The sequence below is a fragment of the Ranitomeya imitator genome, chromosome 1 (assembly GCF_032444005.1).
Source record: "Ranitomeya imitator isolate aRanImi1 chromosome 1, aRanImi1.pri, whole genome shotgun sequence".
Taxonomy (NCBI): Eukaryota; Metazoa; Chordata; class Amphibia; order Anura; family Dendrobatidae; genus Ranitomeya; species Ranitomeya imitator.
Genome location: NC_091282.1, coordinates 403,015,827 through 403,028,737, shown reverse-complemented (window position 1 = coordinate 403,028,737; position 12,911 = coordinate 403,015,827). Strand labels below are relative to the sequence as shown.

At 48.4% G+C, this 12,911-nt stretch overlaps 1 protein-coding gene across 1 annotated transcript in view; it reads right to left on the bottom strand.

Annotated features, from left to right (window-relative positions):
- The window catches only part of IPO4 (importin 4), a 320,435-nt gene that overhangs the window by 124,228 nt on the left and 183,296 nt on the right, over positions 1 to 12,911 (bottom strand). Inside the window, exons 15-19 of the mRNA XM_069762452.1 lie at positions 8,676 to 8,789; positions 8,415 to 8,528; positions 7,921 to 8,044; positions 7,531 to 7,642; positions 55 to 164 (exon numbers count right to left, since the gene is read on the bottom strand). Coding sequence (XP_069618553.1) covers positions 55 to 164; positions 7,531 to 7,642; positions 7,921 to 8,044; positions 8,415 to 8,528; positions 8,676 to 8,789 — 574 coding nt within the window. The remainder of the gene's footprint in view (positions 1 to 54; positions 165 to 7,530; positions 7,643 to 7,920; positions 8,045 to 8,414; positions 8,529 to 8,675; positions 8,790 to 12,911) is intronic.

The window sequence follows — 12,911 nt, the reverse complement described above, 5'->3', positions numbered from 1 at the left end:
CTAGAAAGCACAAAACAGCTGAAAGTTCCCTATAAACAAGCAGATTCAGAATACCCTTCAATGTCAGGATCGCCATCGTCGTCCCCTTCATCGTGAAGGACAACATCCTCTTCATCTGCCTCATCATCAAACAACATGAAGGAGCGATTCTCATTATATTTAATCTTTTGGAATAAAGGAGTAAATAAACAGGGGATTTAGTCTAGGTGCAAACAAATTATATATATAATACACATATGTATATAATATATATATATATATATATATATATATATATATATATATATATATATATATATATATATATATATATATATATATATATCAGGAGCAAAGTGAAAAGTATGAACGGCACTAGGTAATCTCGCAACAAGCGGTTCACTAACAGACGTTGGATCCCAATTCAGACTCGTGTAGCACGTATAAGACCATCAGCAAGCGGGTGGTGCTCCACACAAAAGTAATAGACAAATGTCAAAAAAGGAAAAACTAGATGTGGCACTCACCCAGGTTGGCTGCAAATCAATGTCCTTTATTCATCATAGCAACGAAACAGACATAGTAAGGAGAGGCGGCTGGTTGAGGGTAGCGGTGCGGGGAGTGAGGAGAGGACAACGGCCGTTGTCCTCTCCTCACTCCCCGCACCGCTACCCTCAACCAGCCGCCTCTCCTTACTATGTCTGTTTCGTTGCTATGATGAATAAAGGACATTGATTTGCAGCCAACCTGGGTGAGTGCCACATCTAGTTCTTCCTTTTTTGATATATATATATATATATATATATATATATATATATATATATATATATATATATATATATATATATATATATATATATATATATATATATATATATATATATATACACACACACACACACATATACATACAGACACACACACACACACAAACGCACATAACCATATTAGTCTACATGAGCTCAGATTTTGGGATGAAAGTCTATTTCTAGGACAATGGATCTGGTTTTAGGATCAACTTTAAAAAACAGGATTTTTGGTTGCTTACCGTAAAATCTGTTTCTCGGAGCCTTCATTGGGGGACACAGGGACCATGGGTGCATGCTGCTGCCACTAGGAGGCTGATACTATGAACAAAAAAAGTTATCTCCTCCCCTGCAGTGTACACCCCACCGACTGGCATTATGCACTTCAGTTAGTGAGAGAGCAGTAGGAGAAAAACAATAAGGTTGAAATAACATAACCACAAACATGAGAACTGTAAACATGAGAACAGTCATAGAACAACAGAAACTGAATAACATGGGAGGGTGCTGTGTCCCCCAATGAAGGCTTCGAGAAACAGATTTTACGGTAAGCAACCAAAAATCCTGTTTTCTCTATCGCCTCTCATTGGGGGACACAGGAACCATGGGACGTCCCAAAGCATACCCTAGGGGTGGGAAAAACAGGCTTCCATCAGGTCAGAGGACTCACCACTGCCGCCTGCAAGATCCTTCTGCCTAGGCTGGCGTCTGCAGAAGCGTAGGTATGGATGGAAGACCAGGTTGCCGCTTTGCAAAGCTGTAGGGCGGAAGCCCTGTGGTGTACCGCCCAGGAAGCGCCGATTGCCCGGGTAGAGTGAGCCTTTATCCCAGGAGGGGGCACTCTGTTCTTGACCCGGTAAGCCTCCAAAATTGCCGTTCTCATCCAGCGAGCAATAGTCGCCTTGGAAGCCGGCAGGCCTCTACGCGTGCATTCAGGAACGACAAAAAGAGAATCCGTTTTCCGGAAAGCGGCCGTTCTAGCCAGGTAGATTCTCACAGTCCTGAAGAGGTCCAGCTTGTTCAATGATCGCTTCAGAGGATGAATCAGAGCTGGAGAAAAGGAAGGTAGAACAATGTCCTCGTTGAGGTGGAAGGTGGAAACCACCTTAGGAAGAAAGGAAGGCGGAGGCCTGAGGACCACCTTGTCCTGGTGGATAACCAAGAAAGGAGGTCGGCAAGAAAGGGCCGCCAACTCGAAAACGCGGCGGATAGAAGTGATGGCCACAAGAAAGGCCACCTTCCAGGATAGAAATGACAGGGAAACCTCCCTGAGAGGCTCAAAAGGGAAACCCCTCAGAACGTCCAGCACAAGATTTAAATCCCATGAATTCACAGGGGCGCTGTACAGAGGGACAGCATGGGATACTCCTTGAAGGAAGGTCTTAACCTGTGGCCGAGAAGATAACGTCTTCTGAAAAAGGATAGAGAGCGCAGAAACCTGGCCCTTTAGGGAACTAAGAGCAAGGCCCGAATCCAGTCCAGCCTGAAGGAAGGCCAAAATGGAAGGCAGGGAAAAGGACATAGGTGAAACGCGGTTGGACTCGCACCAACGGAAGTAAGCCTTCCAGGTACGATAGTAGATCCTGGAAGACTAAGGCTTCCTAGCCTGGATCATAGTGTGAATCACACAGTCTGAAAGACCGGACGCTCTTAGAACTGCAGTCTCAACAGCCACGCCGTTAAACTGAGCGACCGAGAATTCGGGTGGCAGATCGGACCCTGAGACAGCAGATCGGGTCTGTCTGGAAGGCGCCAGGAGGCGTCCGCGAGAAGATTGACGATCTCTGCAAACCAAGATCTCCTGGGCCAATCCAGGGCGATCAGAATGACCGGCAACCCTTCTGCCTTGATCTTTTTCAACAGCTTGGGAAGCAAGGGAAGGGGAGGAAACCGGTATGGGAGCACGAACTGCGACCAAGGAATGGCCAGAGCGTCGACGCCCACTGGAGACGAACCGAGGGACCTTTCTGTTCATGCGGGACGCCGTGAGGTCCACGTCCGGAGTCCCCCATCGAAGACAAATCTGATGGAAGACGTCCTGATGCAAGAACCATTCCCCTGCCGCGAGGCCCTCGCGGCTGAGGAAGTCGGCGGCCCAATTGTCCACGCTGGGGATATGCACCGCGGATATCACCGGAACCGTTGCCTCTGCCTAGAGGAGGATCTTGGATACCTCGGCCAAGGAGCTCTGAGTCCCCCCCCCCCTGATGGTTGACATATGCCACAGCCGTGGATTCGGATTGGTAGACTCCAGAGAATCCTTTCCCAGTGACGAAGGGACAGAAATATGGCCCGAATCTCAAGGACGTTGATCGGCAGAGAAGACTCCTGCGCCAACCAACGACCCTGAACAGTTAGGCAACGAAACACAGCACCCCAGCCGAGAAGGCTGGCGTCCGTCGTCACCACCTGCCAGGGAACTGGAAGGAAGGACCTGCCCTGGGAGATGAGAGGTGACGTCAGCCACCAGTTGAGAGACCACTTGACCCGGGGAGAGGTCGATCCAGGGAGAAGACAGACCTGTCCCACTTTGATAGGATGGCCTGCTCAAGAGGTCGCAAGTGAAATTGGGCAAAGGGAATCGCTTCCAATGTTGCAACCATCCTTCCCAGAAGCTTCATGGCCGATCGGAAGGAGGAAAGCCGAGGACCCTGGAGCAAGTGAACTTCCTGATGGATCTCTTGTCTTCGGGAAGGAAGACTTTGGTCTGACGAGTGTCGAAGAGCATGCCCAGAAAAACGAGGCGCTGAGAAGGGACAAGACAGGATTTCTTCCTGTTGACAAGCCACCCGAAACGGGATAGAATGTCGAGGACGATGGACAGGCTTTCGTGAGCCTGAGAAAAAGACGGAGCCTTGATGAGGATGTCGTCGAGGTAGGGAAAAAAGTACCAGGCCCCTGACCCTCAAGATGGCTATCAGAGCTGCCATGATCTTCGTGAAAACCCTGGGAGCGGTTGCAAGACCGAACGGCAGGGCGACGGCAGGTACTCCTGAAGTACTGCAAAACACAGGAATCGGTGATGTCCCGGGAATATCAGAACATGGAGGTAGGCGTCCTGGATGTCTATGGAGCACAGAAATTCCTGAGCCTCCATGGAAGCAATTACTGATCGAACGGATTCCATCCTGAAGTGTCTCAGACAAACTCTTGTTCAGCAATTTGAGATCCAGAATGGAACGAACCTTGCCGTCTTTTTTCGGTACCACAAAAAGATTTGAATAGAAACCTGTGAAGCGTTCTTGTTCTGGGACTGGAAACGATTATCCCGGATTTCAGGAGAGAAGCGATGGCAGTGAAGAAACACGGAACTAGAGCGGGGTCTCTTTGAGGTCGGGATTCGAAGAAACGATCCTGGGGTCGTGAAACGAACAATTTTGTATCCCGAGGATACAATTTCCCTGACCCATGCGTCCGCTATTGAGGAGATCCAGACGTCTCTGAAGAAGAGGAGACGGCCGCCCAGCCTGGGAAGTGTGCTGGGGACTTGTCGAGAGTCATGCCGAGGTGGATCTTCCAGTCCTAGACCTGGAGGATCTACCTTGGAAGTAGCGAGAACGCCAGGAAGGAGTGGGTTTAAACTTTAGACCCACTCCTTCCTGGCGTTCTCGCTACTCCCAATGTAAAGGGATACCTTCTTCTCTTGTCGTGCCTGCGGCCTCAGCTGTTGGGACAAGGAATCTGACGCCGCAAAGCAGTGAAAGGGCCAAAAGGACCGAAATTGCCGCCTAGGAGGAGGGCGACGAGGTTTAGACTGGGGAAGAAGAGAACTTATGCCCCCGGTGGCGTCCTTAATGATTTGGTCCAGCTTAGAGCCAAAAAGACGTGAACCCTGAAAAGGCAGGCTGGTAAGGGACTTCTTAAAAGACAAATCCGCCTGCCAGGCCTTGAGCCAAGCGGTCCGACGGATGGCAACAGCATTGCTAAACGCCTGAGCCGTACAAGACGCGGCATCCAGCGAAGCGGAGACCAGGTATTCACCCGTATGAGAAATTTGGTTGGCAAGCTCCGTCAGCTGTCTGGGTGGAGCCCCATCCAGGATGCCCTGACGGAGTTGTTTGGCCCATTTGGATATGGATATTGAAACCCAGGTGGAAGCAAAGGCTGGGCATAGAGCAGACTTTGCAAAGGATTCTATGACTATCATTAGAATCCTTCAGAGATGCTCCGCCGGAATAGTGGGAGGACCGTATTGGTGGACAGCCTGGAAACTGGGGAATCTACCGAGGGAGAAACCATCCAATTAGGGGTGAGCTCCGGAGAGAAAGGATATAAAACGCCAAGGCGCTTTCCTCTCTGAAATCGTCTGATCGGATTCTCTCTTTCTCTGGTCATGATCTCCTCGAATTCAGGGTGAGGAGCGAAAAACTGCGGGTTCCGTAGAGGAATTTTTGATGCCACAGGTCTTATTTATCGCTCCAAAGAGGTTCTGAACCATATCTCTCATGCTAGAGAATTGGTTTGATTCCAGCTCTGAGATATCCTCCGAAGGTGCATCAGAGAAAGCCTCGGACCATGGGGCAAGATGGAAAGGGAAGAGGACTCGGACCGGCGTTCCCGTCTGGACCTTTTGCGGCCAATAACGGAAGGCTTAGATGGAGCCTCCTGCGACCCGCTGGCTACTTCGGGGGCCTGCAAGGGTAACCTATCAAGCACGGACACAAGAGTTTGAGACCCCAGTGTTAGATCCGCTACGGATTGTGACAGAACAGAAGCCCAGGCTGGGGTGGAGGCTTCGCTCTCAGGCGGAACAGCAGGGGGGTCCTGGGCAGTGGGCATAACGGGGTTGCTGCAGGCCTGACAGATCGGAGAGGACTGACCTGAGGGAAGCTTGCAATTACAAGACGAACACACAAAGTGTTTGACTAAGGCAGAAGAGGCAGAAACAGGAGGGCGAGAGCCACCTCCCTTAGAATTAGACACGACGAACGAACGGGTCCCTGACGAATGCCAGAAGTTTAGGGGACAGGAGAGCAGAGGAGAGTGTCAGACTGCAGAGCAGAGCTACTCATGGCTGCGAAGCGTTTTCCTGATGGAGGCTTTGAAGATGCTATCCCGGAACGATAGTCCTTTACTACAGGCGGTAAGGGGCTTGTGAGACACTCTTCTGTTCAGTGTTGCAGGGCCGACATAAGACCGCCAAGAATGAGGACGCCAGGATCTGCGATATTAAAAAGAGGCGGAGCAGAGCGTTCCTGGCGCCAAAAGGGAGACTACAGCGGCGCAGAAGAGGGCGGGGCTAACCGCGAGGACAGTAGGGCCAAGATGGCGCCGGTGGGCGTAGCTCGCCAAGATATACCCGTCGGGCGGGAGAAAAGCCCGCCCGAGGGAAAAGGGAAGTGGGCGGAGTCGCGTCCGGGGTCTAAATTAGAAGCCGGCGGCCGCCGGAGAGGACCGCGGGTCTGCGAGTCAGCTCCGAAAGGTACGGCTGCCAGGGAAAACGGCGTGGCTGCCTGTAGGGGGCCGCGCTGCACAGAGCAAGGATACGGCCTCAGGCAAGACAGTGCGACTGCCTGTAAAAGTGCGGCCGCCGTGGACGAAGCAGTATGGCCGGTCACAAGGGCCGCCGCGCAAAAGAATCGGACTGTCGCCCAGGCTACTGCGGGGGTCTGTGCCAGGAAAAGTGCAGCCACAGTAACAGCAGAGAGTAAAGATGCGGCCGCAGGAAAAGTAGTGTGGAAGCGCCCATATTTCCCCGCTCTTAGAGAATCCGCAGAGACCCCCCAAGGAGAGACCGATGAGGAGTTAAAGGATATTCACCTAAACATCCCACGCCGTCCGTTACTAACCTCAAACCGTGGAAGTTATTAGACGTCCGTGGAGCTGGCGATGGACGTCCTCGTCTCCTCCAGCTGACAGGCTCTGGTGGGCGAGTGGGTGGGGGACGGAGCTAGGACCGGACTTCTAAGCACGCTTGTGTGCTAGGATCTTGGTCCTGCTGTGGGATCTATGAGGATACGGGGTGGTAGTACACGCCGTATTCATAGTCCATATTGTGGGATTACAGGTGTGACTGTTCACCCTGTATCCCTCCGGAAGAAAACCTGAAAGAAAAATGACGCACACTGAGGTAGATATGGGTTTAATGAAAGACCCGTGTCCACCTCTTACTGACACTAAGCTAAACTGGAGTGCAGAATGCCAGTCGGTGGGGTGTACACTGCAGAGGAGGAGCTAACTTTATTTGTGCATAGTGTCAGCCTCCTAGTGGCAGCAGCATACACCCATGGTTCCTGTGTCCCCCAATGAGAGGCGATAGAGAAATCAAAAATACAAATAAAGTCCCCACACCTTGCAATTATGTAATGTATAGTGTGGGCCATGCATATGGATACACCTAAATAAAATGGGAATGGTTGGTGATATCTTCCTGTTTGTGGCACAATAGTATATGGGAGGGGGGAAAACTTTTTAAGATGGGTGGTGACCATGGCGGCCATTTTGTAGTCAGCCATTTTGGATCCAACTTTATAAATGTTCCACCCAGGTGTATCCATATAAATGGCCCACCCTGTATATTAGTAGCATGAGGCAGCATCCTTCTCCCCCTCCGCCAGCCTGTAGACTTAGTGAACCATGCTTTATCCGCATACAGTAGCAGCAGGAGGAGGCAGCTGATAGGGATTCATGGTTATCTACCCTCAGTTCACAGGGGTTCTAGGCGTTACAGCAGTAATACCTTTTTCAGGATGCAGTTATATGGAACTGCAGATACATGTAAGTAGTTCTTCTAATCAAAACTCACCACAATTCCTTCCCTTGATTTTAAAGACAGCAGGATCATAGTTGTAATTTTTTCCAGATGATGAGAAATATTAGCTTCCATAACTCCAGAAAGAGCAGCAAATAGGCTATAGCTGTAACAAAAATTACAAATACAATACTTTAACCCTTTCACCACTGGGCGGTTTTCTGTGGAATCAGTTGCAGTTTTGAGTTACATCATGTATCTTTTCCATATAATATTGTGGGGAAAAAATTAGAAAAAAAAGTTCTAAGTGCCGTGAAATGTTTAAAACTTAAATAAATAAAATCACTTGGGAACTTTGGGGTCCAAAGTTTCTAAAAGTAGGGACAAATTTATTTTTGGTAGCATTTGCAACCATATTGACCTGTGTTGTGTGGAATAACTTACGCACAGCTTCTGATATTTGGGTCATCAAATCTGTCACATAAGTTGAGTCCTAGAAGGCAGCAGTCTTCAGCCAATGGCAAGAATGTTTCTTTGCCTAGAGTGTTCACCAGAACCCCAAGGGTTTCTGACAATAGATTAAGATAGATTAGTTAACCCATTACTTGCCAAATTAAAATTTTTACACGTACGGATTTTTCAGAAAAGGGCGTCCCAATATTCAATTAAAAATGACAATGACTTGATTTTCTATTTTGAAAACATTCATTTTACAAACACAACACAAAAAATTGGACCTAATTATAAAAATTATAAAATCTTAGTTGCTAGAAGCTAAAGATTAGGCGTCCCAAAAAAAGGACATTGGTAGATAATGTGTTAATTGAAGAAAAATAATAATAATAATAATAATAATAATAATAATAAAAAAGACTTCCTCAGTTTAGACAAGTGAACAGTTCAAAACATATCTACCCACTCTACTTCCATCCACTCACCTAAACACTGAATCTGAATAGGTCGTCCTTCCTCGGTTGTTTGCGTCAAATGAACTTTCAATACTTCCATTATGAAAGGAAAATATGGGCAGAGCAATTTCTTGGCTGCATTGGCTGACAAAAACAGAAAGAAAGCTTAAGTTTGCAGAAAGTTGCAAACCCTGACAAATGTCGATTGGTTGCAGGAAACTCAAAATTGTGGTAAAAACTGATGCACTGGACTAAAAAAAACAAAAAAGGGACAGAAGAATGCATATTCACCAATGGCACCCAAAGCGCTCACTGAGAGTTCCTTCAATTTGACATTCTCCGAGTTGCTCAGTGACTTCAATATCGGCTCCATCAAGGTGGGGAGGTACGGCTCAATTTTACTACCTGCATTAAACCATTGGATAGCTATATATTAGAAATGTCATTAAACAAGTGGACACATTTCAGCTACTTAGAACCGAATTCTCACACAAACACTACATAATTAAATGGCCCCGATTTCTCTATCGCTTCATTGGGGGACACAGGAAACAATGGGTGTATGCTGATGCCACTAGGAGGCTGGCACTGTGCACAAAAAATTGGCTCCTCCCAGCCGCGTACACCCCACCAACTGGTATCAAGTTAATCAGTTTAGCTTAGCATAAGTAGGAGGCGGACATTGATTTTTCATTAGACCCATATCTACCTCAGTTTTCAGCGGGTTTCCTCATCTATCCCTTGGAGGGATACAGCATGAACAGTCACACTGTAGTTCCATGTAGACACATTGATGGCGTAGACTGATATCCCGTGTCCTAACATATCATAAGTTTTCATGTGTCCTGCCCGCTTGCCCACCAGAGCCCGCCGACATCAGGAAGTACAGACATCCCGCAATTCGGTGAAATTTTGAAGTCTGTTTCTTACATCCAATGCATCTCCAGGGACTAAGGGGTACCCCTTTTTTCCACAAGTTTTCCCCACCTCTGAGTGCTTCAGAATGGAACATCTGGCCAAATTCCAGAATCAGAAGTGGATTCATCGGAGGTGGTTACAGTGTCCTTAAATAGAGAATCCTGTCAGATTTTATCAATGTTCATTTATATGACGCTCTGTATTTGGGGGACATGTGTGTGGGGCTGTTTATTTGTGCGTATGTGTTTTCTTTTCCTTCTTTTTACTGCACCAGGCTTTAGGCTCGCATTCATCTGGTCTTTAGTCCTTCAAACTGCTCCCCTATGTGTCCGCCAGCCTCTCTTAATCTAGGCCCTACCTTTTGTGTGGCGCTCGGCTCAGTCCCCCCCCCCCCCCTCCCTCCAGACTTCCTTGTCAAGTGGCTTTTCTCACAGCCACCTAGGCCACGCCCCTTCTCTTCCTGTGGCGCTAGAATTTGTGTGCCCTTTTCTGTCTGAAACCCTCCTCCTCCCCACGGTTGCCATTTTTCGGCATCCGGACACCGCATCACGGGAGCATCTCCAGCCAGCCTTCCTGAAGCAAGTGCCTTTGGTTCAGCTTGCAAGACTTCAGCTTTCCCGTGAGTAGGCTCTGCTCTGCAGACTGACTCTCTCCTCAGCATTATCCTCTTTTCTGTCCCCTAAACTCTGGCATTTGTTAGTGAGCCTGTCTTTCTCTCTTCAATCATGCCTAAAGCTAAAAGAAGAGCATTCTTGCCCGCCAGCCTCTACTAATCTTGTCAAACAATTTGTTTACTCTTCCTGTAAATGTACACTGCCTTTGGCTCAGTATTCTACCCTCTTTCAGGATTGCAGCAATAGCAATCCCTCTGTCTTTACTATTCAGGAGTCACCCGCTGTTCCCCATGAGAGGGAAACCTTGTCCTGGCGTGGGCGTGTTCTCTTTCTCAATCTATTGAGGATCCAACCAAGGTGTCTCATACCCTGGTATCCATGCTTGACAGATTGCCCCCTGTCCACGCCGGTGGATCCCATAACCCTTCCTTGCATTCTTCTATGGATATCAGCAATGGTCGTTAAGAGGGCTAGTCAGGAGAGTCGCATCAGTTCATCTTCTCGCCCGCTGGCCCCTCTTCCCAGTCATGCTCCCCAGATGCACCAGCAGTACCGGAGATGTACTCCGAGGCTAAGTCAGACGTGAATTCTGACCAGGTTTTTAACATGTGAGATATGGTGGAGAGTCTTATTGTAGCGGTTAACGAGACGCTTAATGTTAAGGATTCCCCTTCAGAGCCCTACGATCAGGGAGTGTCCTCAGACTATCAAGGTGATCTCCTACAGTTTTTGCCCCCATATAAGGGATTTGAGAAGGTCCTTTCAAGGGAAAGGGAAACCCAACCAGACTCTTCCAGAGAGGGAAGAGGCTTGGTAATTTGTGTCCATTTGCCTCAGACCTTACGGAAAATTGGACCGTCTCTCTGGCAGTAGACTCGTTTCCAGACTATCCACCAACAAGGTCCTTCCCCTTACGGATGGGGCATCGCTTAAGGACCCCAATGACAGACTAATGGATTTGTTTAAGTTGACTTTTGAAGCAACAGGTTCCTTCTTATGTCCTGCCTTTGTCACCATGTGGTTGTCGAAGTCTATATGCATTGGCTAAGCAACTCCGTCAAGTGATCCTTGCAGGAGCTGCACCTGGCAAGTTAGCAGATTATTAGTATGTCTCCAGGTCCCTCGATCCTCTCACGGTGGGCGTCGATGTGCTGGCGATAAAGCAGTCTTGGTTCGCGCTTCCTTACCTGTTACCGTCGCTTCCCCTTCTCCCAGGCTGTTGAAGAAAATCAAAGCAGAGGGCGTGCCGGTTGATAGCGCTAGATTGGCCCAGAAGGGACTGGTATGCAGAAGTCAACAATCTGCTCGCAGCAGCTCCCTGGAAACTCTCAGACAGACCAGATCTGCTTTCTCAGGGTCCCATCTACTACGAGAAATATCAGTCGCTAAATTTGACGGCGTGGCTGTTGAAACCGCGGTTCTAAGAGCATCCGGGTTCTCAGGAGGAGTGATTCAGATGACGATCCAAGCTCTGAAGCCTGCATCATCTTGAGTCTACTATGAGTAATCACACCCAGCCAATGGCCTTCTCTTTTCCTTCTATTCTGGCCTTCCTTCAAGCAAGACTAGATGCAGGGCTTGCCCTCAGCTCACTGCAGGGCTAAGGGTACCGTCAAATTAAGCGACGCTGCAGCGATATAGACAACGATGCCGATCGCTGCAGCATCGCTGGAGAGCTGTCACACAGACAGCTCTCCAGCGACCAACGATGCCGAGGTCCCCGGGTAACCAAGGTAAACATCGGGTTACTAAGCGCAGGGCCGCACTTAGTAACCTGATATTTACCCTGGTTACCATTGTAAATGTAAAAAAAAAAAAATAACACTACATACTTACATTCCGGTGTCTGTCGCGTCCCTCGCCGTCAGCTTCCCGCACTGACTGAGGGCCGGCCGTAAAGCAGAGCACAGCGGTGACGTCACGGGACGCGACAGACACCGGAATGTGAGTGAGTATGTAGTGTTTGGGTTTTTTTTACATTTACAATGGTAACCAGGGTAAATATCGGGTTACTAAGCGCCGCCCTGCGCTTAGTAACCCGATGTTTACCCTGGTTACCAGTGAAGACATCGCTGAATCAGGAAGGATATAATTATGCTCAGGAAGGATATAATGGAACTAGAGAGAGTACAAAGGAGGGCAACAAAATTAATAAAGGGGATGGGAGAACTACAATACCCAGATAGATTAGCGAAATTAGGATTATTTAGTCTAGAAAAAAGACGACTGAGGGGCGATCTAATAACCATGTATAAGTATATAAGGGGACAATACAAATATCTCGCTGAGGATCTGTTTATACCAAGGAAGGTGACGGGCACAAGGGGGCATTCTTTGCGTCTGGAGGAGAGAAGGTTTTTCCACCAACATAGAAGAGGATTCTTTACTGTAAGGGCAGTGAGAATCTGGAATTGCTTGCCTGAGGAGGTGGTGATGGCGAACTCAGTCGAGGGGTTCAAGAGAGGCCTGGATGTCTTCCTGGAGCAGAACAATATTGTATCATACAATTATTAGGTTCTGTAGAAGGACGTAGATCTGGGTATTTATTATGATGGAATATAGGCTGAACTGGATGGACAAATGTCTTTTTTCGGCCTTACTAACTATGTTACCATGTTACTATGTTACTATGAATCGGCGTCACACACGCCGATTCAGCGATGTCAGCGGGTGATCCAGCGACGAAATAAGGTGCTGGCCTTCTAGCTCCGACCAGCGATGTCACAGCAGGATCCGGATCGCTGATGCGTGTCAAACACAACGATATCACTATCCAGGATGCTGCAACGTCACGGATCGCTATCGTTAGTCTCAGCGTTAACTACGTTAACTATTCAGCTCCAAAAGAATCTAGCTTCATGCTCTCAGGCCCAAACCTTTCTTCGGGTTTACTTGGAGCCTCAGTTTCGACTGCCAGTGGACCCCTGGGACCTCAACCTGGTTCTGGAAGCTCTCAGGAGTTCCCATTTTGAACACCTCAGAGAAGTATCTGTCT